The sequence below is a fragment of the Poecile atricapillus genome, chromosome 3 (assembly GCF_030490865.1).
Source record: "Poecile atricapillus isolate bPoeAtr1 chromosome 3, bPoeAtr1.hap1, whole genome shotgun sequence".
In the NCBI taxonomy this organism is placed as follows: domain Eukaryota; kingdom Metazoa; phylum Chordata; class Aves; order Passeriformes; family Paridae; genus Poecile; species Poecile atricapillus.
In genome coordinates, this window is record NC_081251.1 from 50,266,489 (window position 1) to 50,293,439 (window position 26,951).

General features: G+C 37.6%; 1 protein-coding gene across 1 annotated transcript in view; it reads right to left on the bottom strand.

Moving 5' to 3' along the window:
- MAN1A1 (mannosidase alpha class 1A member 1) overlaps window positions 1–26,951 on the bottom strand; it is a 141,013-nt gene that overhangs the window by 57,197 nt on the left and 56,865 nt on the right. The window contains exons 4-5 of the mRNA XM_058834785.1: window positions 26,806–26,886; window positions 3,727–3,821 (exon numbers count right to left, since the gene is read on the bottom strand). Coding sequence (XP_058690768.1) covers window positions 3,727–3,821; window positions 26,806–26,886 — 176 coding nt within the window. The remainder of the gene's footprint in view (window positions 1–3,726; window positions 3,822–26,805; window positions 26,887–26,951) is intronic.

The following is a 26,951-nucleotide window of genomic DNA, read 5'->3' on the forward strand; positions in this document are numbered from 1 at the left end:
TACAGTTATATCAAGTAAATCTTACCATTCCCTGTGGTTTGACTTCAATACAAATTAATCACATGTATTTCAAACTCCTCTTTTTTAACTTCTGTTAGGTTTTCCCACTCTGACCCACTCCAACTACACCTCACAGCTTTTCCTTCTATACAACACTTCCCATGGTCCCTAAAGCCAGAAATTACATAATTTAGGTTTGTCAGTGAGCCGCAGAAACAGGCACAGTATCCCCCTTAGCCACAACAATACTTATGAACAGGCTGGACACCCAAAAAAACCCCATTTCCAGTTTGTTATGTTTCCAAAATAAAAATATTATTTACTCTAGTTGAAACTTTTTCATTAAGGCAAGGCATAACTATTTTATGCTACATTGATTCTTCCCAAAAAGGCAGGCACCTTAATGCCTAACAGTATTGCTACATCATGGCACACAAGGCACAATAAATAACCTTAAAACTACACAACTGGTCAATGTATAGAGAGCAAACATTTAACAGAAAATACATTCTTTCATATAGGAATTCTTCTGGGTTGCTTACTGGCAAGCAGTAATGTGGTCTTACTGGAAATAGTGACTAAAAACCAGATACAGGTCTGCTTTCAGAGGGGGAAAAAGTGACATAAAGACAAAATTTCCATCTGAAAGAAAAAAAAAAAAAAAAAGCACAGACTTTTATACTCAGATTTTATTCCTGATTGATTCAACAGAATAACAACAATCTGTGTTTCTTCCTGTATTTGACAGCTGGGCATCATTCCATAAGCACAAGCCCCATACATCTTCCCCTTTAATACTTACAGGGGTAAAATTAAATAGATATGCTAAAAAGATTACTTGATCATGCAAACTTGATGCAAGTTTGGGTATTTGTTAAGATTACTTAACTCACTAAGCAAGTTTGTTTTTTTTTTTTTTTTATTTCTATAAATCTGAGAGGTAAATTTCAGAAATACACAAGCAATCTGATTGATCAGTCATAAACTACTTAAAGTTTATAGAGAAAAAGAGAAATGACAATTTTAGCATGGAGAACTCCAATTGTCACAGCTTACTAGGAAGAAGGAAAAAGGGGTCATGAACTAGTGGTATTTTAAGAAACTGTTAAAGTTGGCATTTTAGAAGTACTGAAGAGGAAATATCTAAACAAAGGACCTGTGTGAGGAGGAAAATAAATAAGCAAGCAAATAAAGAAAGAAAAGTGGCTTTGTGTTTCTTATCCCCAAAAATAAGACTCAAACCTGTCTGTCAATCCACCACTGCTTTATACATTTCTCCCTCTACAGTCTTTTCTACCCTGTTTTAAGCCAGAAGAGTCCACAAGTACTATACCACACTGTTTACTTAAATAAGCAAGTGAGCCATAGACGGAACTTCAAATTTTTCAGCAGAAGTGAAAAACTGATGCTGAAGATGAACTGAAAATACAAAGCAACATCAGAAATATAGAAGTGCAACTGAAACTTTAGAAAGAAAGAAAAGGAAATCCCCCTACAAACCACTGATCTAATTACTTAAAACTGAACTTTAGAGGCCAAAGGAAGTTTTATGTGCAAACATACTCATGAACTGGCAAGTGTTTTTAGCTGAAGAATACTTTTACAATGAACTTTTCATTATATTTGATAATAAGAGTTCCACAAACAAGACAGCAAGTGTCCCATGATCCCTAAGTGGCGAGGAAAGAGGCAGGATGAACTGAAACAATGGAAAAGATAAAGAGAATAATACTTCAGGTGGATGTTTTTGGCATGTGAGGAGAAAAAAGCACATACATGTGTTTACACACAGAGGCATGCAAGAAGGAGCAAGTCTGGCTATGATGATACAGGATGAGCAGAGAAAACCAACTATTTTCTGAAGAACATTTGCAAAGTTAAACAAATATCCAGCTCATCTCTTAATCCAGAAATAACAATTTAAAAATAACCACTGACACCCTTAATCTATTGTGAGTGTTTTCCAATTTGAAGCATAAATCAAAATAAAATCAAATAAAATACTAATCAGAAATGAGGCATATTAGATCTGCAATGTATGCAGGCTTCAGTGGCTTAGCATTTCCTAAGCCTGGATGACAGCATATTTGTTTACTCACAGAATTATGGAAGAGTCATCTACTGAAGGTCAAAGCTAGGCAGATGTGCAAGGATTCAGAATGAATAAGCAAGAACCCAGCATTTTATGTCAATTTTTCTGCCACAGCAAGGGAAATTATCTCGGCAGAAGCCCTCTTTGACTTTTGTGTCAGGTAAGAAACTAATCCCTGCATTACCACCTTGCACTGTTTTCAGCTAACATCTGTAGTGCCCCACAGCAGTTGTTGTGAGAAAGCAGGAGCAAACCATAAAGATCTACCACATAATTTGAACTATATGCAAAAAGAACATCGACATATTAACAGTTAAGGAGGGATTTAGATAAGGGCTATATAAAAGACATATTGTTAGCCTGAACACTTTAAGCATGTTTAAATATACTATGTAGAGCAAGGTATTGTTTTGCAATTACAAACATGCTTGGGTTTTGTATTCAGAAGTTTCTCTAACAGATTAAAAACAAATAACCAATATGCCTCAAGCTGCTGTAGTACTGAACTTGTGCAGAACTTATTAAAGCTTGTTGTGAAAAAATTATTAGCATGCATGTAAGTAACCAGCCAAAGTCCAAGGATCATCACCAGGCAGCAGTTAACCAGCCCCTTCAATGATGAGAAAGTTCAGGAGTCACTAACCCCTCCTGCTCCCACACACAAACGTGTGGTTTTTTTGGCTTTTTACCTCACTGCTGTTTGAAAGGAAGGTGGAAGATAAGCCTGTCTGAACTGCCACGCCAAGGGTTCTGGCCCTGAGCACTTTACTGGGAAGCTAGACCAAGCTGTCAGCACATCAGTGTCCATCCCACTGTGGTGAAAAGGTGCACTCATAAATACAGAGCAAGCAGGGAACAGCAGAAGATACTGATTGTCAAGGAGGCAGCCAAACACATCACCAACACACACACATGTGAAATTGTTTTTTATTCACTTTCTTGAGGTGAGTGATGCTGAGGTTTCTTATCAGTATGAAGAAAGTTGATGTGTCCTTATGAACATAGAAATACACCTCACGGGTGTAATTTTCAGTATTTTTCACCAAGCAATGCAAAGAAACCATTTTCTTTCCCAGCACAGTATCACAGGCAGCGGTCCTGAGTTGGACCAAGGAATTGCTGACATGTCTGGAGCCACATACTGGAGGCAAGAGTGACTTCAGGAAAGGCAGCATCTCCTACAGCAAACACAGAGCTGCCTTCAAACCATAACTGCCTAAAGCAAAACCACTCCTTGGGAGAGGGTAGAAAACAGTGAGTCTCTTGTAGTAGGTATGTTTCTTGATATGAAGGACATGCTTATACCACATTTGAGAACAGGTAAGAGTACAAAGTGGCTAGAAAACTTCCAGAGTAGCGCATATCCTAATGCTCTTAGCCTACCTAAAACAACACTAAAAGGACTTTAGGAAGAGTGATGAGCAACATACTAACTGAAAAAAACACTGTTCCAAAATGAATAAATACATTTCTGTATGTATTCTTCTGTATGCAACATATATCCACTTAAATTTCCCAATTTAAAGTGTAGAACCAGAAAGACAAAAACTGCAGCAATTGTAAGAGTTTTGTGGCAAAGATGGATTCAACATAATTTTTTATGTGTTCTAGTCACCAAAAAGCAGTAATTTTACCTCTTGATATTAAGCAATGCCCAAGGTATCCCAGTGGGAGTGTTGAAAGCAGGTAGCAATTTCTCTCCAAGCTCCACTGCCTTTTTTCGGAAAACCTGTAAGTTAAGAAGAAACCAAGTGTTGGAAAATGCATTGTTGCTCCAACTAAATTAATTTAGCTAACATCATTATTGAGCATGTGGTACAATCCATCTCAGCACAGTGAAGCATCCCTGCTCCTTTAGAGTGACGTCAAAGGAACGAAGCAGCACAGCCTGTTTTCCACTGCACCTGCTAAGGAGAGAACTCACACAGCAGGGCCAACAGTGACAATGTCCAGATGCCTTGGCACGACCAGCATCCTGCCAGAGCCACCAGTACAGCCAGAGCTGACCCTGCAGAGCAGGTTAGGCACTCCTGGCTGCCCTGCCAGGTACCCTGTGCTCAGGGAATGGGCCACAGGCCAAGGATGCTGCTGCACCTTGGCTGGTGGGCTGGCAGCTCCCTGCCCCAAGTGCCACATCCTCCTGGAGCTTGGGGACATGGCTGCAGCAAGGCCACCTTCGCTCTCTGTCAGGTTCATTAACAGAGGCTCAGCACGCTGCGGGAGCCTGGGCTCCATCGCCGTGTGGCTGCTGAACTGCCAACCTGCTGCACGAGCAGTCTGTGGCAAAAACACCACCCCAGATCACCAAAAAAATAAACCCCACACATTTTGCAGCACTACAGTCTTTATGGACTCAGCTGGCTTATACCCAGAGAGTGTCAGTGCCACAAATAATCAAAAAATTGGAATATACCCCTGCGGCCAACTGGGACTTCACTGATATGCAGCATCTAAAGAGTTTCAGCTTTCATTTCAAAAACATGAAGCAGAAAGAACCCAAATGCTTCCTATACACCCACAAGAATGACAGACAATTTAACAAGAGGAACTTTTATGTCCAGGTAAATAGTTAAGAAGCTGGAACAAAGAGGATTTTGCTTTCCTTCGTCTGCCTGCTCAGCTCAGGTTACATTAACCTTACTGTTTGTGCACTGAGTGCTCTACTAAGAGAGTTTTTAATTAGAAGCAATATTGTTCCAACTTAAATATAGAAACCTATTTAGTGATTTCAATATGTGGATGTTCAAGGCCTATTTGGTTGGAATTACACTGGGATCTTGCGCAACACTGAAAGGGATTATCCCAGGTGTAGCAGTCAAAATAGCAAAGTCACCTTCATTGTATTCTGTTTCTAATAATGGTTCCTCTCAATTCATTTTTTTTCTCCTCAGACATATTTATGATGGATTTATATTTCCTTATGTATTAGAAATCAGTTTGTACCTCTGATGCATCTTGTGGTGCAGCCCTGCATATACGTTTATGTGAATATATAAAGACAGTTACTGGGAAAAACAAGGTAATGAAGAAATTTCCTTCCACAAAATTAAAATACAATTTGTAAAATACCACTTTCTAAAAACCACACTGAATGAAGGTTTTTATTATTGAAAAATATGTTATCAGGAGCGAATATAAAAGCCTGGGACAATCATGTTACCATAAAGAACCTCCAGACTATCCCATCCCATGGTCTCTCCATATGATACAGATCTCAAGATTTCTGTGGCAACAGTCCAAGATTTAGAATTACATTAAAAGATATTTTGAGGGAGGTTAAGTAATTTTAAGCCAAATTATATCTGGAGTCAGAAAACTTTCTTGAGTGGATTGCACTCAAGTGCTGGGAGAAACTAGAAGCAAAGCAGCAGGGAAAACAGTTGCTTGGAAATCCCTCCATAATCCATGATATTTCTGACTTCCCCGTTTACCACTTATGTAGATTCTGATGAGAATTAGTTATGGATTTGTGATCTTTATCCAGCACATATTTCAGTCTTCCCAAGGGTTAAAGCCATGGTGAACATTCAGAAAGAGTTGATGCAGAGCATAATCACCTCTAAGCAGATTTCCTTGGGAGGAGCAAGGGGCAGTAACCCACCCAGAGCCCACAAGCTTTCCCTCGTTTCACAGCCACATTTTTCACCTTGGTCTGCTGAAGCCAAACCTATGGTTTGCTCTTTTAGCACAAGAGAGGCGTCCCTCAGCCTTTCACAGCATAGTGTGTGATCAACTCATCAGCCTTTCTGCCCTGAAACATTGAAGCACTGACAGAAGAGTGGTTACAATCATCCTCCTCAGACACGGGCACGCCAGGACCCTGATATTCTGTAGAAGCATCTGCTGCACGGCATAAACCCCCCACCTCTGGCATTACATAAAGGGGCTAGATAGATATCTCATGGGATGTTGTTAAAGGTGCCATACGTATTCTTTTTAGATGTTTATGTAAGAACAAGAAGAGATCTCCCCTTCAGAAGGCACACGCTTAACCACAGTTGAGGCAGCAAGGCTCAGTATCTGCTGTACCTTGCAAGCTGTATAAATCCTTCATCATTAAAAAGATTACATGCAAGCTCAGAATTAAATCTTTTACAATAATTGCTTCTGAACAAAAATGTGAAATTTTAGCATCTTAATTTGATGTAGAGCAATAATGCTTCACTTTCAAATACTTCTACCAAGTCTAACATATTTTTAAAATTCTACTGTATTTATTTTATACATAAACAACACAAATTCTCTCAGAATAAAAATTGCCTCCTTTATGGAAATGTCACAAACAATGGCTATCAAAAAAATCCCCACATGAGATACAAAGCAGTAAGTATTGTTCCACATATGGATATAGAAGGAAAAGGTAATTCCTGACAAAACTAGCGCCCTGAGCACCAACATTAGAATGTGCAGTGAATGCATTTCACCTTTTTCAATGCACTAGACTATTTTCATAGGAGGCAATTAGGAAAAAATAATTTAAAAATATTTTTAAACCATCACACAATTTTGAAACAAGTGCTGAGGTGAAGATGCACTTTTTGTTTGCATGGGAATTTCAACAGGCTATTAAACAGGCTATTATTATTATAAGAAATGCATGCTGGTGATTTTCCTTCCCCTTCCAAAGTTAAAAATAAAAATCAACTGTGGACATGGTCTAATTTTATCTCTAGGTCTAATTTAACGTGGCTGAAAAACTGACTGGTAAATCACTATCTATGAAGTAGAACAGCACAGACAATAATGACAAGACTCCAAGAGCACTGAATGACTGAGCACAATAAATTGTAGCCTCATGCAGTGAAATTATACTCTTTCAGCAAGGGTAAAAGGGTGAAGATAAATAAAGGAACCACTTTATTTTTCAATTTGCAAATTTAACAGTTAATAATAATAATAATAGGAAAAGCAGGTGCTGCAACTATTACACATCATCCACAATGTTCACTGTATTTTTCTTCTGCAGAAACTTACAGTATTGGACAAGAAATAAATATTGTGCTGGATAAGATATTTTTTGGGTAATAAAAGTAAATAAACAATAGTAACTTTTACATATTATCTCTACTTCTGAATCGAACTTCAACTTTTGCCAAGCCCTGATCCTTCCCCAGTACCACCCAGTAAAGTGATGGTTTGGTAAGCACAAACTCTGACAGCCATTACTGAGAAGCACAAAACAAAGGGAGAAGTGACAGAGCACAAAATGAGAGACATTATATATAATAAAGGAAAACATCTACAGCAAAATTTCCCATCCCAGTGGTTATCTTTAGAGCCTCAAGGACCTTTCTTGGCTTTTCCTCATGAATGGTCATGAGCAGTAATGAAAGATTACTTACCTGAAGTACTCCAACTGGGGCAGACCTGGGAGAAACTGTCACAGTCCCATACCTTCACTCCATGCTTAGTTTAAATATTTACCTACGAATACAAAGGTCTACGAAGCACTCCTGAGGCCTCCATCACTTTCTCCAATGCTCTTTCATATCTAGGCAGCTTACTTTTCAAAGAAGGGGGACTGTGGAGTTATTTACCTGGCATATTGGCAGTCCCTTTACCAGGTGGTGCACAGAGTAAGCCACACTGCCATCAATCCCTCCTTTTAAATTGAGGATTCACAGCAAAGTACTGTTATTACCTTTAAAGAGCAATGAAGCCACTAAAAATTGCACTGATATTCAACTCAGCTAAACACCATACTACAACAAAGAATGTTATTCTAAGTGAAGCACTGTGGTTCAGGAAAGAAAATGATAATTGGCACCAGTCACAAATACATGATCAGTATTTAAAACTATAAAGTTGGGCTTTCTCAAGCATTTCTCTTTAACCTAATTTTTGCTAGTAGTCAGACTTTGGATGTGAGATAATTCTCTTTTAAACTCTAAGGTGTTACTAACATTTTTTAAAAGTATAATGCTAATTTTACTGTGCGAGATGGACTCCTCCATGAAATAAGTAGAGATTCCTTTGCACTCTGCAGTCCTACTCAAAATCATCACTAAAGCCAATAAGACACTTACTTATAATCATACAATAGATATGAAGACAGAGTTACTATACTTTCTATTTCAATCTCTGTTTATGTTAGTAGGCTGTGAATTGTTAAAATAAGCTCAAGGCTAATAAAGAAGCACATTCATTGTCCTTTGAGTTACCAATCTTGAGCTGCTTACAAACACAAAAGTCACATCAGAGCACCACCATTACTCCAGTCCAGAAATTCTTTGAACAACATTTGAGTAAGAACTGGTAGGTAAACAAGAAATCCACCTCTCACTGCCACACACAATAGTTTTTCCTATTACAGTCTGTTCATTCCATAGGCAACACAGACACCAAGCCAGGGAACAAGATATTATTTTCTCACTCATTAGATAGCTTAAATATTTCTTAAACACTTATAAGTATTTTTGGTCTTCGTAAGAGAGAACAAACTAACTATCTAAGAGATCATACATCCAGAACTGTGATGCTCATGTTAGAATACCCAATGCCACAATCAATCAGTTCTTGCAGAGTCTTCCATCCATTAACAAATCTTATTAGGGAAAAGAGTGTTCCCACAGAGAAACAAGACTCTGCCTGCAAAGATGCAACTGCAGGGCAAAGACCAGACCTGTCATCTGGTGAGCACTGGCTTTCATTATAGTGCAAGAATGTTATCTCCTCTGGATAAACAAAAATGTTTCCTCTGGCTGGAATGACAAATCCCTCTCAAAATGTCAGATTACCTCATTGTAGTTTTAATTGCTATTGCTAATCAGGAAGAAAAGAAAGCACAGGAAACAAATATCTTAGAATTGCGTATGTGGCAACTCCAATTTTAAAAAAGGCATAACATGGTACAGCATCATAAATTAAAGAACAGCCAGAATTCTGCCTTAAGAACTCCTCCATATAAAGGGAATCTGAAGTTAAAATTTAACACCAAAGGAAAGAATACTATAATATAATCTTTTTTTCAGTTGACAAAGATGTTTTCTCAACATTTCTAATTCTATCAAATTAAGCATTTCTCATTTTTGTTTTTATATTTACAGATAAAAACTGACAAGTCACTAAGTAAGATTTATTGCTTTCTTTCCTGTACCTGACTGCCTTTCCCAGTAGGGTAAGGAATGAATATTTCAGTGCAAAAGCAGAAAACGAGAGCAGAAAAACGAACAGGGACAGGCCGCTTTCCTGCTCTTCAGACCACTGAATAGAAATCCTCTCAGCATAACAAATGCTGATTTGCGTTTAAAGTCATCTGCTAACAAAAAAGAACTCTCTCAGAACATCTTGTTCCAATACCTTCTTTACTGAAAGACAATCCAGGATTTTTGCTGTATTTACATTTGTTTTATTTTTACAATGGAAGACCAGAAATGCTACTAGAAAATTGTGATACTCCACCTGACATAACAATACTTGAAATAGTATAAGCTGAATTCTGCCACTATCTGCAGTACCATGTGATACCACACCTGCCGTATTATTTGAAGCCCTTTCCTATAACACATTTTCAGTGTTTATGACAGCTGGATAAGTTATCCAGATGCTGGCATTAATTCATCAGCAAGTAGTGATTTTACAATTACAGTCACCTTGACACTAGCAGGTGGCTGTGAGAATTATTTTATTCAGTCCTCACTTCCAGCTGAGTTCAAGTCATTTATGAATATTCTGTGCTAAAAGGTGAAGAGACAATTAATAACATTTCTGAAAACAATCACTGTAATGAGTCACATCACTGTGATCATCAGTGCCAAGAGAAGAAGCCAAATGGCCCTCAAAGAAGACTTTCACAGCTGCAGAAGTATTTTTGTACATCTAGATCCATAAAGTGTCAAGAGTGTGTTTTGAGCATTTTCCACAGGAAACAGACTGTGTTCAAGACAACTTCCTATTTCCAGGCCAGCCCTGGTCCTGCTGGACTTGAGCATGTGAAATGCCACACCAACATGAGCCCACCTCCAGCCCAGGACTGTAACCAATCTCAAGTTTTTCTAGAAGGATGAAGAAGAGGGGAACAGTCCATTCAAAACGAGTGGCTCCACTTGAGACTACACCTACAGTGGTCAAGGATCAGTCAGAGCTGATCAACAAAATGACACAAGCTGACACCAGTCAGCATCACACTCTTCACCATTCTGAGTTTTGGGGAGGCTTTCCAGTTTGCCAGCAGAATGCCAAACCCAAAGCACCTTTGCCCATCTGTACAACTCTTCTCAAAGCTTTTGAAAACAGTGATTGTAGAGACATGCAAATGACTTACTGGAGAGATTCAGGCAGACTGTGGTATCTGTGAGCAACCACTCACCTGCAAGCTGCTAGAATAACATATGTCTTTTTCACAACTTGAGGAAATAACAAACATGACTAAGCTTTTAGATTTCTACTGCCTTTCCAGAAAAATCCAGTATGCTGGTCACCAGCTTGTAGAAGAAAGTTCACCTTAAAAAAATCTGATTATTTCATAAATTAGATTAAAAAAAAAAAAAAAAGAAAATGAAAAAAAAAAGAAAATAATTAATAGAATTCCTTCTTTTATTCAATTAACTTTTTTTTTTGTTATGGTTTCACTGTCAGCAAGAAAATTAATTTTCTTTTCTAGCTGACTGTTGTACCAAAGAAGTCACATCGTACCCTGAAGAGTATCCCCTCTGTGGAAAAGATTGTAGAGAGCTCAATCGAACGGAAGTAACAGGATTAGTGAGAGATTTTCAGATTTCATTCAAATGCACACAGCAAAAAGCAGAAACCCCCTCAAATTATCAGCAGTAGCTAATGTATGTAATTACTTCAGTCATTTTTTAACTAAAGAATTTCTAAGTAGATATACTGTGTTTGAAAATCATATTTTAGAAAGGCCAGAATTAAATGGTATAAACTGTCAAAAAAGAGTGCAAGGCATAAACCAAAGACAGTAATATACAATAAGCTTTCCATATCTCACTTGCACTTTAAAACTTTAAAATGAAGACAGAAATTGCTAGATAACTGCAGAATTTTAAAAAAATCATAAAGGGAGACTTTGTTGCTGTTATATTTGGTTATTTTCTTTTGTACTATTCATGCGTATTTAGGGTTGCTTACACAGGCAGACTCCAAGAACTATTTAAGAGGAAGAACTTTTAGACCACAGGAGAAAAAGCAACTGCTTGTTTATCTACTAATGTCAAATAGCATAAGTTTTTTCAAAGCTTATGTATACTCGAACAATTAGAAGCTTAGCTACAACCCACTAGCACTAGAAAGCTTATGAACCAACCATTTAATAATATCTCTGCTGCAATAATTTTAGGAAAGGTGGTGATGAATACAGTAAACAAACTGCAATGATTGCCTGTAATAACAAAAGGAATTTGTTACTTACAAAAGCCTTTGAGGATTCCTGACCATAGACACAGGGCAGCTTTAGTTTCTCAAGAGGTGTGATAAGCAGCATGCACAAAGAGTAATGACTTTGATTTACTGCACATGTACGGACTCACTGAGCACTGGCAACTGGCTCCCAAGGCCCCAAATACAGGTAACAAGACTCACACCTGCAAAAACTATGCTCAAATCTTAAGACTCTGAAATACCACACCACCACAAATACATTAATTATGAAAGAGCTCTGGATAAGCAAATCGGTGCAAAGATTTGAGATGCCAACTTCATGTCTTATCAGCAATAGAAAGCCTGGAACTGCAGGTCTCCAGTCAAATAAAGCATTTGTTTCAAGCAAGGACAGATGGCAAGTTAGCAGGCATTAAAAGTGACAGCAGTCATGATGGAGGACTAAGCCCCCACCTAAGAGCTAGTGGAAGTTTTAAATCTCTGTTTTTACATGATAGCCACAGAAGAGGAACAGGATTTTAACTCACTCCATGTGAATTAACACATGGTATGTCTTAATGGAATGTCCTGCTTTGAACAACAGGCACCACTGTGAGAGACACCATACAACTAAAGTATGAACAGATAGCACTAAAAAACTCTTTCCCACTAAAAAACTCTGTCCCCAACAAAATAAGCCCTCTCCAACCTGTGGACGTCCAATATTCATATGTTTGGATATTGGTGAGAGGCACTGCCAGCCCTGGAAGCAACTTTTAGACTAACACCAGGCAAGGATGTCAAGAGTACAGAAAAAGTCATGTATTTAGTAGTCAGGTCTTCTACAGTTCAGGAAGATGATACATGTATTTGAAAGTATATAGGATGTAAGTGAATGCAACTGAAATTAAAAATGTGGCATATAAAATGGAAACTCATTACATTGTGAAGCGATACAGAAAACATCTGGATGTTATCTTAAGTGGTTGGTGTTTTTCCTGATTAAAGAAACAGCTGCCTTAGTAAAATTACTCATATCCAGCAGTAACGAAGAGTATCTTTTAGCTCAATTCTTCTGTTAAGCCACAAGCATCTGCTTCCTAATTTTCTTTTTATTTAATCTTGTGTACCCAGCTCAACTGCTGTAACAACAAATTTAAATAGCTGCCTCATTTTATATCTTGCAAGCTATCTTGACTAAACAAAGAACAGCACTTTGCATATGAAACTTTCCTTTCAAGCAGGTGACCATTGAGAGGTGATTTGCAGCACCATCTGTGTGAAAGCAGGGGGTGGGGTGGAGGAGCCAAATAAACTGCATGGGGAATCAATAATTACATCCTCAATGCAGCATAAAGTGCTTTCAGAAGATTTATTCCTAGGCTCGTAAATTTGACTGTATATTTTAATTCCAATACCATTAAGTGATTTAAAGTGATGCCTTTGCTCTAAACTACACTTCTAGACCATGGTGGCAGGCACAGAAAAGGCTAAAATCAGTCTTTGTACATAAAGGGAATTCTATTTTCTTTTTAATGGCAACTCAGCAGCAAATGGGGAGCTGTTTGTTTCAGCCAATGTTATGTGACACTTGCAAGTTTCTTCCAGGCAGTAATGGCAAGAGTTTTAAATGATGGTTATCAAATATCCAAGTATAACAATGTGAATAGGATACCAAGGGTGCCTACTTCATTTGTTCTTTCATTCATTTTTTTCCTAACTTCATTTACTCACTATAATATTTTACTCCAACACCAGAACAACAGCTTAATGAAATTACTTTCATCAGTTTGAATCAAAAAGGTCCTTGGACAAAAGGGCCCAAGACTCAGGGTCTCCCATATTCTGTCATCTCCCTTGAACCAACCACTAGCAAACCTGAGCAGCCCCTGAGCAAATGGAAAAAACTAACTACTCCTTTTTGCTCTGTTTGCCCTCAAAAAAATGGTCTTCCTCAACCACTACATAGTCTCAATCTGACATCATCACAAGAATTTTAAGTCAGTTACTTGTATTACCTCATTCAGAGGTGGGTCCTCAGATGGTTAAAGCTTACACGGGCCGTGTCCTCAGGCAAGGTAGCACAGAGTAGCAGCTCTCCAGCCAGCTCGGGGTTGGTTCTTCCTGGAGTTACTCCCATTGCTCTACCGCAGTTGTGCTGAGTCTGCAGTGCTAGTGCAGTAGCAGCAGGGAAGAAAATCTTCCCTCTTCCCTGCTGCTTTCTTGCAAAGTGCTCCAGATAGCCAAGGACTGTGTTTTTATGAAGCTGTGAGTGAAAGTTCACAGAAGGATGGTTGAGGTTGGGAGAGACCTGTGCAGAGGGAGCTCTGAAGGTCATCTGGTCCACCTGTGGCCACCCAGAGCCTGCTGCCCAGGAACAGGAACGTGTATAGATAACTTCTGAATATGTCCAAGGTCAAGGACTCTGCACACTGGGCAATCACTGCAAATCACTGCAGTGCCCAGTCATCCTTACAGTAAAAACGTGTTTCCCGATGTTCAAAGGGAACCTCTTGGGTTTCAGTTTCTGCTTGATGTTTAACATAAATGTTATATGTATATTTTGGCATTAGGACATGCACAGGGCAGTAGCATAGTATAGGCCTAAGTGACTATTGTCCAAGCTGTATCTTCAGTAGACACTCCAACAAGGTATTTATCAAGAGTCTTGTCTTGTTATTAGTGGCTTGATTTAGAATGAAGCAAGCAGTAAACTTGTAATAATAGCAACAATAAGGACAACTAATAACTAGTGAGCTACATGTATTGCAGGCTATGAAAGGATTAGCATATGGAACAAAGTACGACGAGAATCCAAACTGACAAGCTTGAATACTGAAATTTTAAAAACAAGCCATGATATTAGGCAAAGAATTAGAGTTCCAGGCTTTACACAGTCTTCATTAAACACAAAAAGCCTAAGGAGTTAATTTGCATTACTCTAATGTCCTTTGTGAGAGACCCTATGTTCCTCTTCATGCATAGGCAATTCCACATTCTACTGCCCATTAGTCTGATGTGTTCATGGAGCACTACTACTTTAGAGTGTCTCTTATGCTGTTTAAACATATATCAAATATAATGAGTATTCACTGGAAATTAGTGTTGTATATTATGGCTGTCCCATGTTTAAACAGTAAAGTGCTTCTTTTAATCATTATAGTAGGCTCGAAGTCCATGCAGGTATTTCCAGATTTTGTGATCACAGATACTGGAAAAAAGTAGAATGATCATAAGTATGAAGACAGTGCCAACAGTCCCTCTGTTGGATCTACAGCATGGATCACTTATGAACAAGCCATTGGATCACAAAACTCTCTCACTGAGCTTTCTCTACCACCAGCAGCTACAGACTGCTTCTGTCACACGTGTATAGATATATGGGAAAGAAATCAACTGCTTTAGCTGTTTCACCCTTAGGTTTCAGTGGATTCTCAGATTACAAAAGAACTTGTTTTGGTAAATTCCATTAAAAAAAACGGAATTGAGACTGAGCCATTTAGGTAAGTGCAGCTTGGATTTGCAACCATGTGAACAGCAACTCCTGACCCCATGACAGATGACTTTGGTAACACTAGCAGTTGCATTGTTGCATCTTAAGTTCTTATTTTTCACAGGGAGGGACAGGTTAAAATTTGCATGTTCCTCTGCATGTTCCTTTCCCTGCAACACCTCTTACACACCACCTATATTGCTTTTTACATAAGCAATGTAACAAGAAAAATCTTCCTTTATACAGCAGGACAAAAAGATGATGGTTTCCTAACGCAGTGCTTTCTTTTTATTACTGAGATTTCTCTGACAGACAATAGTGATTGAATTGTCTGATGAATAATGGAGTGGATCAAAATGAGCCTGAATAAAGTGCTCGTATATTTTCCTTAAATTAAATATAAGAGATGTGAACTCTTGTAGTTTTTATTTTTATGTAAGCCAAACAGGATGCTTCAAGAGAGAAGAACTGTGATTTAAGAAGCTGCTTTTGTGTTGTAAATTAAGACAGACTAATTAAATTCCTTTCTATTTCCTGTAAGACTATTTCTCTTACTGGACAAGCCATTAAACTAAAGTGACTAAAATATTAGATTTTTCAATTCTTAAAGACTCAGAAACAAGTCCTCTGACTGAGCAGCAGAGCTGCCAGCATGCCAAATTTATGAGCAATTCAATTGCTTCTCTGAATTTCTTGCAGTTAAAACTTTTTTACATTTTTTACTTTTTTCTTAGTTAAACCTTAAAACCATTCCTGTATTTAAACAGCCATGAGTTGCACTCTCTAAAGATTAACACTATTTTTGAATGCAGCACATATTTGAAGGAAACAATGTTTGGAATATTCATAAAGCCTTCAAGTATGCATATTAGCATGTGTACATTGCTTTCCATGCCCCCACTGGAAGCAAGAGGAAAAAAGAAAAGCATGACAAACATGTAAACTCTCTCCATTTTTAACAAAACTTATTACATGGCTGTAGTGTTTTATTTTATTCTTTAACTGAACACTTCTAACTTAACATAGCCACTTCTAGAGAGAAAGCCTTTCAGGCTTCACTAAATTATTTCTATATTTAATAGCATGTAGGTTAAGACATTAGAGTACCTTAACTGCATTTTCAAGTGGGAACTAGATAGAAAAAAATTCTTCAAAGTATGATTTAGAAAAAGGGCATCTTAGTCACCAGCTCCACTCCTTAATTCTATTAACAACTGTCACAGTCTATCAAGAAAAAAAATGTGCCTGAGTAAGTCCTTCTCGTTATCTCAGTAAATCTTTACTTTTGACCTTGGGTCAGTTAGTAACCATATTGACTTAAGACAGGCTCTTCAAGCAAATCAGAAAAGCTGACGGCATTTAACACTGAACTAATTCTACTGAGGCGTGCTGAGAACCACCACTGTAGTTTCCTGCAGCAGTGTGGCAATGATGGCCCAAAGCATTACAGCAGTTGTAAATCTTGCCTGGAATCAGGAAGATTATTTATTCTTCCCTCTAGAACATAAATGGAAATAAAAGCAACTTTGGAAATAAAAGGCTGAGCACAGGCTGAACCATGTTTGTAAGAGATACCCTGTAAGCAGTAAATGCTGATGAGAAGGTTTCAGCTATTCACTAGCTTTGCATGATAAAAGGAAAACTATTGAAATAGTCTGTATACTATGAATAGTGTTTTTAAGAACAAGTTGGGGAAAATAGCATCCTTTAAGAAATGGCATTGTAAGCTGCTTTGTTCTGCAGCTGTTAGTTTGAAGAAAACAAAAAGAAGAGTTTTTAAAGAGAAATGGAAGGGAGTGAAGTTCATAGCATATCCTTTCCACATGATGATCCTTAGGATCTATTGGACTATAAAATTATCTAGTCATGCTTGCAAAAATTAAGGACAGCTTGGGCCCCAAGGGACAACACAACTTTAAAGCAGTAACAGGACTGAACCAGCTTCCAAAAACAACTAGTATGGTTATTTTGCTTCGCCTGCAAAAGCAGATGATTGCCTAAAGACTGAAGAAAAGAAACAAACCAGACACATCTAGTTCTTCAGACGAACTAGGTCCTGAGTATTTTTTGTAGTTCAATGCATTTGATACATCAGAAACAACAGAACCGTCCCTTTATGACAGAAAGAAGACAGCTCTCTATTAATTGAAGATTGACTCCACTCCAGTAACACTGCTGCTGGAGTGATCTTCCTTGTTTGCTTTAGAGTTATGGCAGTTTACATAAGACTAGGATGTTAAAACAAGCTTTTGAGCCCTTATGTAGCTGAATGACAACAGTCCCCTCATACTGTACTGTTTCAATTACCTAGTACTTGAAGGAGTTCATCAGGGTTGGTGGGTTAATGTAAGCAATTAGAGGTGTTGAGTAAAGAGTATCAGAACTAAACACATAAAAAAAAATCCAAATTCTTCAGAATATTTTGCCACCTCCTGACGTCTCTTGTATCTTTTGCTTTACTAAGAAATTAAACAGTCAGATGCCTGACCAGCTAACACCTATGGGAATACAAAAGCTTTTACATGTGTTGACAAAAGACCTGCAATGTAAATAGTGAGCTAAGAAACTGAATCTACTGTTTAACTATGTCCTAAATTATTTTTTTCTTGGGGAAACCAAGCAAGACTTGTATGAGACACTGGCACTACATACCTCCTTTTCAGCTTTCAAATCTTCATGTTCATCCTCTTCTCAGTTTTTGGCTTAAGAAAAGTTCGCAGTTTGCCCAATTCTCTGCATTTAGTCTTGGGCAAAATGAACCCTTACATTTACTGATCGGAGGAAAAAAAAGATTTGTCTTTCAAATATTTTATGACAGGTCTGTTTAGGGGCAATCACCTGCCAAAACCACAAATTCCCATTGGCATCTGTCATGCTGGAAGTGGCATAGGATTTTTCATGTGCACATCTTTTCCAAATTCCTTCTCAATCATTTGCACACAGGGTGGAAATACAGTCTGTGTATGGCAGAGGCAAGCTTTTGGCACAGATGATACGGGAACTGGACTCATTTATCAACCACAACTATTATTCAACTGTTGCATTTTTACAAACAAATGGCAAACAAAGCATGTGGCTTCCTGCAGTTTTTGAAAGGTGTGGGAGAAAGCTCCCTACTCACCTTACAAATCTTTTAGATTTCTGTTGCCTGAAAATAACAAACAATTGATCCTGCCAAAAAAAATCCACAGGACAATTAGCACTCACCATAAATTGATCCCAAGAGCTGGTGCTAACTTAAAGCAAATGAACCTTGTCTGTATCTGTCTCATATTTCATCTGCTGAGCAAGACGTGACACAAGTGCAAAGGAGACTTTTAAAAGCGTATCTGTTTCTCCTGCAGCAAGGATGTCATTATCTCTACCTGTTGCTGGAGATATGAAGAGCATGCAAGAGCAGCAATGATTTCTGTCTATTTCTGATTTCAGGCATTCAATTTTCTCAATGATCTTCAGTTAGCTTGAAGCAGCAGAATTTGTGGGTGGCACGAAGTAGTGTTTAGTAATAAATTTCTAATCTGATCCCTTTACAGAGCTAATTGGATAAGAAACTTCCCAAATTTCATCATGCATTTCTGTTCACTCAAATTGTACTTAAAATAGTAAGAATTAATTAATTCCTACATATTTTTTACTAGAAGTAATTTAAATTTTTGAAAAGAGATATAAAAGTTGAAAGATTCTTCGCTAAAGTCAGGTTTGGGAATCTGATGGAATGTCTTCAATGTCTTCATAGCTGCCCACAGAATAATTTAAAAAGGTGGTAATTTTCTACTGGATGGTTTATGCTTTTATCTTCTTTAAGTTAATAAGAGAAGGATGTTATCATCTACTTAACTCCCAACTTAATGAAAAATAACCTCAGACAGTCTACGAAACAAAGCACAAAATGGAATCTCATACACACTACTTATACATTGTGAAATATTTAGATGAAGAAATTAAGAATTACTCCACACCCAGAGTAAAATAACATTTTCATATGTACTTTTTTTTTTTTGTAAAAAATCAGTACAATGATTCAATAACACCTATTAGTTATCACCTAATTGAACTTTTATGCCACATCCACAGAGAGAACATACTTCCCAAATATTTTATACAGCTCGGAATTCAAGCAGTATAAATTAATGCTGATCTATTCCCATTGTCAGCACCAAGATATTTTTATGTTGCTTTCATTTGCAGAAGAAAGTAGAATTCTTCACTGTAGTATTATACATAAAGATTGTTATTTAGATATGAATAATATATTTGCAACAATCTAAATGCTGTTTGCAAATGTCTCCACAGAACCCTGTATATTGTACCCATATGTTGTACATTTTCTATTAAATCTGCAGAGCAATTCCACCACCTCTTCAAGCAGCATGTTTTTACCCTCCTTTTACTCTTTATTATTGCAAATTCATTTTGTGCTGCAAAGTGATAGAACTGGAAACTGAGATAAATAAAAGAGAGGAATATCTTGGAAACAACTTCTCTGCAGGTGCCTGGTGATTCTGGACACTGTTAATAGCATGTAATTTCTTCTTTACAGTATATTAACCCACATGCAAAGAATTCTTCTTTAGGGTCTATCCAGAGGTGTTGCTGCTCAAAAGGAAAGCACTCACTACTATTTCTGATAGACATTGTCTCTCCAACTGTACTGTAGAACCAGAATGAAGTGAAACTGCAGGAACTAATTGAAAGCCAAATCCTTAGAAGAAACAAACAGCCCCCTCTCTCTCAGCTGCTTGAATTCTACTTAATCGCTTAGCTCATGAGCTCATGTCAAATATACCAGCTGTTACAATCACAATCCGATATTTCTTAGGTGTCATTATCATCCATTCTCCTTTCTAGCAATTTGCCATCAGCCTACAGTAGTGTGGAGGTGAGCAGGGATTTTAGTTAAAATTAATGTAATGAGAAGTGAACTTCTTGGTTATTTCAAAAGTCAACATATGAATGCAAAAACATGTCAAATAAGTTTACCATGGAACGAGGCAAATTTTTTTGCTGTTTGGAGAAAACTCCCTAAACAAACCCTTTTCTGCTACACAAATGGGAAATTACTAAAAGTCAAGAACCTAAGTTATGGTTGGAGCTTTAAACTGATGTTTCTCAGACCAAAATCAGGGCTCTGATTCTCGCTTTTATAGCAGGCTTAGTTATGGCAGCTGCAGCAGGCTGTCACCACAGCTTCTCAGTCCCCTGCTGCGGGTGTTCACACCGATAGACAAACAAAATGATGGCAGACAAACAAAAGCAAAACATACCCACTGCTGGACTCCAGCAGACAGCAATTCATTGAATTAAGGCAAATTGCCACTATTCCCACTTTACATTAGCAGAGAAGCCTGAGGGCCCTCATTCTGAGGCACAAAAACTGTTGGTGGCAGCTGATTGTGCGCCCAGTGGTGGTGCCTAATTGCAGGACAGGGGCAGAGTCTCCATCAAGCTTCAGGTACTTCGATTCCAGAAGCAGTTCCCTGTCAATGTATACGTGGGTGGTATCAGTTGCCCCACTGGGGAGAGAAGGAAAACTTGGAAGCAACATCTTAATTAAGTGCAAGACTGGAAATCCACATCTCTGCTACCATTCTTCCCCAGAATTAAGTGTGGGGCCACCTTGTGAGCAGCACAGAGTTGCACAGAGCAGCTGAGCAAGTAGAACTGGGAGAAAGGGGACAGAAGTACTTAGGAGTGAGAAAACTTTTGGAGTAAAGGGAACCTATTTGAGAGAGATGGGTTTCATCAACAGTGACACTGTAATTGCACTCAGGAACTTAAGAGACAGAAATAGAAGACTGAAGGGCAGTCTGCTTGCAACAGCAGAACAGTCTAGATAAAAGAAAATCTTAGGAGTCAAGGTTATCTCCAGGATGTGAATCCAGAGGGATTCTGCAGTACATTTTGATGCAGCTAGCACAGAAAGTGAACAGCATTAGATTTATTAAAGGTGGTGAAGAGACTGAAATAGTAATAGAGATTACAGACTGTGATTGTGAGAAACAGAGATTTAAATCCTTCTCTGTCCCTGAGTAGGCTGTTAAGTGCTACATCAGAGCCCATATAAACCTTGATTTTATACACTGTAATGACAGCATTCTGCAGAAATTCAGTCTATAGGAGAAAAAGTAGCTCTTAACTTAGTTTGACATATTACTGTCAATAGGGGCCACATGCCCCAGTTCAACACATTACTTTAAAGGAAAGGTTCACTTCGGTAATGTTTAAGTTTGGAAAGAGAATCAAGATGACCAGCTGAAATGAACTTAGAAAGGAACAGCCGCATGGTTAAATTGCTTGGAGATGATTTGGAGAATAAAAGGTGAGGTTCAAAGTCCAAAATTTCTCAAATCAAAAGGTTCAGATGACTTTTACTTTCTTTTGGTATGACTGTAAAGAAGGTATTTAAAAGTAAAATTATACTGAGTCTAAGTAAGGAATACAAAAACTTATAATGTTTGACAAGTTAAATGAAAACTCTTAGGTCAGGCTAAATGTAATTTTTGAGGAACAAGTGCCTAAAGTTAAAAAAAAAAGAGAAACATGAGGCCTGCTAGAGAGCCAGGAGAAGCAACAGGAGATGCCTGTTTAAAAGAGCGTAGCGCATGAACCAAAGCCATTGCCAATAAAATAAACTTGCCCCTGTGTTTGGTCTCGAGGAGCCTGGGCATGTTCCCATGCAGGAAGGTTCTTGGACAAGAACAAGCCTAAAGGACTGCTGCAATATTGAGGCTGGACTAGAATATCTCCTGAGGTCACTTCCAAGTTGAATGGCTCCAGGATTCAATGAAATAACAAGTTAAAAATCATAAATCTATAAAAATGAAAGAGAGTAAAAAGATCATTTCAGAGCTCTCCAGGAACTAAAACATGACACCACTGAAACACTGATGTATTGCTTTAAAGTAGCAGCAGATGGATGGTAGGTGGGAAACAGGACCCAAATCAAAAAACAGGGCTGTAGAAAACCACAGGCAATAGAAGTCGTCTAGTCTGTACCACACAGGGAGTTTTACTGCCAGTCTGTGAAGATGATTAAGAAGGAGTTAAGTGGCATTCACAGAGAAGTGATCAAGCTGATACAGTATGCCTGGAGTTTCAAACAGCATTAGAAATCAAGCTTCCAAGACATAAAAGGAAAAGTCCTCTTGTTAACTAATGTCAAGTTAAGTGAGAGGAAGCAGGAGATAAAACATGCGGTCAGTGCTCACACTTGGTGAGTTAAGATCCCTAAGGCACACACACTGGAACTTAATCAAAATTTCCAGAAAAGGCCAAGACCTTTGTATAGGTGACATAAACTTAATTCTCCTACCATTCAAGACTGCTGAATGATGATTTTTATTTTTTTTTTGTATACATGGAATTTAAATATTCTCTCTGAAGGGACACCTCTACAAGAGAGGGAGAGACAGAATAGCTACAGCTAAATTCTGCAGAATGTCACAGGACTATATGAAGTCAGCAATTTTCTGTGATCAATCTGGCAAAGGCAGTTCTAGATCAATAGCATCTGCATCATTATTTCATACCTGCTCCTCATTAGTAAGATACCTCTATAATCACTGAGGGATGGTGGTTTACAGAGAGCAACGATTGGTCTGTCTGAAGTCAGACAGGAAGCCAAGATCATCAAGTGAGGTTGAACTGTGGCACTGTAACTCCAACTGCAGATATAAACTAATTAAATATGTCATGTTTCCCCAATTATTTTTTTTTAACCTTTGATTAACAGCTGGTAGAGAGTAACAGATGAAACTCTAAGTCAAACACCATCATGAAGAACAGCTTGGGTTTCGGTGGGGTTTTTTGGGGTTTTGTTTGTTTGTGTTTGTTTGTTTTGGTGTTTTTGGAGTTGTTTGTTTGTTTTGGTTTGTTTTTGTTATTTCTTCCCCCTGTTCAGAATAAATTAGTGTTCCTTCAAACAGGTTATCCTACCACAGTAAAATAAGTACAAATCTATTACATTTTTGCTTCATGCCATGGAGAAGAATTGCAATATGAGCATATTATGCATGAAGAACAGCTGCTGCATCTAAAATATTTTAACTCTGGGGGGAAAAAAAAGTTACTTTTCCTACTCAGAAAATAGAAAAGCTTCAAAGAAATCTGGGAAATTACCAGTTGAATCTGAAACTCATGTGTTCCTTATTCACTTCACAGTGTCTTGGATTTGCTTTTTTTGCTACTCACACAGTCAGCAAATTAAAAGCCCCTTCTATTTCTGCCTATGCAATGTATTCCCTGACTGTGGAACCAGTCTTCAAGTAAAACAGTGCCCTTATTACTTAGCTTGAGTAGTGCCTTTAAGAAGGAGTTTTGAGTAAATCAGAAGACCTAGAGAACATACAAACCTGACTGGACTCAGAGCAGGGAGGCCCATACACTTACCATGACTTTCAGCACCAGCATGACAGCTATTCCCAGCAGTGAAAATTACAGTGCTGAAAAGTAATGTTTGTAATCTCCATGAATTTCAAGAAAGATCTTAGTTGCTGTTAGAGGGTTCAGTGTTGTCCTCCTCCAAAAGTTAAAAAATTATCTCTTTATACAACTACATTTGGAATTGTAAATATCTGGGTCTGCAGAACAGAGGACCTTGCTGCATGCAATACTCCTGACCCTTGGTATACCAGAATTTAACATCAGACTAGTAAGTACAGAAAGCAGTTGTAAAACAAATTTGTCCCTTACATTTTATTTTTCATTTCAAACCAAAAAATTACTCAAACAAGGAATCTTCTAAGATTCTAAGACATGTCTAGTAATTAATCAAGGTTTATTTTAAAAAAATGATCAAGAAATTTTGAAAAAAAATCTGTCCCAGTCCTATGGGAAAAATCTATCATATTACAGTTTCCTAAAGATACTTTCATACAAAAAAAAAAGAATAAAAATTCAATACTAGGAGTGCTTTTAAGGAGCCAGGCTTATTTTTAAAAATCCTTTACAGCCAGTGACTTATTGAAAAAATACCAAGAAAAGCATTCACATGGAATATTATTCTTAGGAACTTAAAAACCCAAAAGAAACCAAAAAACAACCAACAAAAAAAGGAGCAGCACTTAAACAGTTACTCATCTTAAAATCAAGTTTTCTCATATTTGTAGCTATTTTACAAATGAAATTGATATTTGACTAAAACTCTTTCTGGCTTGGGTTTAGACAGTTACCACCATGGGGAAAAAAAAAAAAAAAAAGCATATGATGCTTTAGCACTTTTAGTTATTTCATATTAATTCTAGTAAGGTAGAAATTGTAGGAAGTTTAACAGAAAGCGTCTCATGGCTCTATTTGCAAGAGAGCGGCACATACAGTTATCAAGGGATAAAGTATTCAATTTGTTCATTTTCAGACTGATTCACATTGGTGACTTTATCTAAATGAACTATTATGTGAGCAGGATGTTTTAGGAACTACTCAGTATGATAGCATATTCTTTAATCGTGATTAGTTAGACTTACAAATGATTATGGAACATACAATGTGTTGCAACTTTGGATCATTACCCATGGAAATGTAATTCAGAAGCACAAACAATAATTATTTCCATCACTCCTTCTACCAAAACATAGCTTTCTTTAATTAGAATCCTGGTAAGTGAGCACAGTGAATATAAGATTTTTTAATAGTTAATCTGATAAAGAATTAATTGAGCTTCTAGCCAAAGAAGTTTACTTTTTTTGAACACTGTACATACAGATTGTGCCACCATTTTAGGAATACCCAGTAATGTAATGGACTAACAGATTATTAAAGATATACTTTCTATGGTGGCAGCCAACCTCTGGGGCCCTCAGGTCTTTCCACATCTCTCATCAGCAGCAGGGAAGAAGGGACCCACATAATACAGGAGAACCTCACCCTGTTGCATCCGCTTCTTTCCATTGGCAGATGTTGGCTATTGCCACAGCATCTTGGGATTTAGGAGACAAATCGTGAAGTTTCCCCAAATCTGATGGAGGCAGAGCATGCTGAATTGCACACTCTAAGCCACCAGAACAACTGTTTAGGGACATCATTCTGTCTTGGACAGCAGATGTTTAACAGAGAGTGGGAGAACCAGTGGCAAGTGCGGACGATGCCCTTCCTGTCCTGCAAGAGCTTGGCACCCTCCTTAATAATACACCTCTTCTCCATATGTAAGAGCCCATTTTACTTTCATTACTGAGTCCATCAATTTTAGAATGGGCACTAGCATTCATTATCACCGATATTCCACTGCAAAGAGTTCCACTTAATTATCTGTTGCGTGAAACACTTTCTTTTGCTTCAGATGTCTCTGCATTTCATTTGTGCAAGAGTTTTACTGAAACAGGAGTGCTCAATCTAGCTGAAGAGGTAGAGGCAATAAAACTGCCTCTCTGAGGATGAACAAATGCTTGAGATGTTATTTAGGAGAAACTATATATGCTGATTGAAAGTGAGACTGCACATTAACAGACATAGGACATAAACCATCAGCATACGTACAAAATCACCAGCACTGATGACAAATGATTAAGGCATTTCTTGGCAGACAAACTGCCACTTGATATAAAGGCCCATGAGCATTCATCTACCAGCTTGTCTGCCAAAAAATATCCTCTGCTTCTGTCAGAACTGGTTAATTAAAGTGTTATGGTAATGCTAGAAAAGTCTACACCTGTTTCCCAAGTAGAGCTCCAGTGAAAAAAGAAGAAACACTAGTTAAACAATATTTAGCAAAGATCCAGAAGCCAGCTCCCAAACACCTCTCAGTTTTTTTCATTACTGTTAAGTGTCCAACTGCATTTCTTCCCCCCCCCCCCCAAATTACTATAAAATTCAAATAATAAAACCTGTATATTTTAAGATATGAATGCCTTTTCCACACCATCTACATTCAGAACAGGTCCATGTGAAATAAGCAGGTAAGTCTAGTTAAGACATAAAAATGTCAGAGGAGCACTGTCTACTTACAACTTCTTTGCTGGGTACATGACCCAATAGTACTATAGGTGCTAAAATAGCTTTAACATAATGATAAATTTTAATAAAAAATAATCACTCACAGCCACAGAATTTAAGTAATTTAACATGACAGCTTCAAAACAGAGCCCTACCTAGTATTTGGGAAATTTACTCATGAAAAAAATTAACTTCCTTGGGTTTGTGAAGTGCCCACCAGTAATTGCTTTGGATTTAAGGAAAAATAAATTCAATTTATAGTTAAACAGTATTAACTTGTGTAATCCTGCAACAAAATACTACTATAATCCAGAGACAGAAACAAGAATTTAAATTAGTAAGATTTCTCAACTGCCAAGCTAAGACTAGAAAATATCACAATTCGTCACTTAAAATGGCACCTATGACTCTTTTGGTCTTCTCCAAAAAAGTTATTACACAGAGTAATACCTTTTAAAAAATTAAACAAGCAATTGCATTTAGACAAAGCTCTAAGATGAAATTGCATCTTCATTCTCTTCAGAAACCATGACAGGTAATAGAGATTAATGACATTCACATGTATAGGTTTACAGTTGCCTTTTCTTTCTTAATATATTTTTCCCACATGAGTTGAAGCCTCAGATTCAGGTAGGCAAACTGAAAGTAAGAGTTTAAATGAGTTCAAGGGTACACTTGAAACTCATTTGCGAAGCAGGAAGCTGATTCACCAAATCTACCACTACCATAGAGTAGGAACTCCATAATTACACAGTCTAGCATGAAGCCCAGTAAGATGTACTGGATGTCATTCCCACTAAGGAAAAAACCCCAAATATCATTTAACACTTAAAGGAAGTAATAGCTTTAGGACTTACAGAAAGCAGCAGTAATAGAAGCAAGAAGACCCATTGGACTGGCCTCCACTGTACAAGCCCCTTTCAAAGTTTTAAACAATGGATAAATGAAATTATTTTATTTAGATAAATAAAATCTATCTTACCTCTTCTCCTGAAAGATAGTAAGCTGAAAGTAGTCCACCAACGAAACGAATGTTCACTTCAAATACGGAAATTTCAGCATTCTGTTAAAATAAACATAAATTTATTTCTACAAATGTTTGTTTATATATTTACACATATACATACA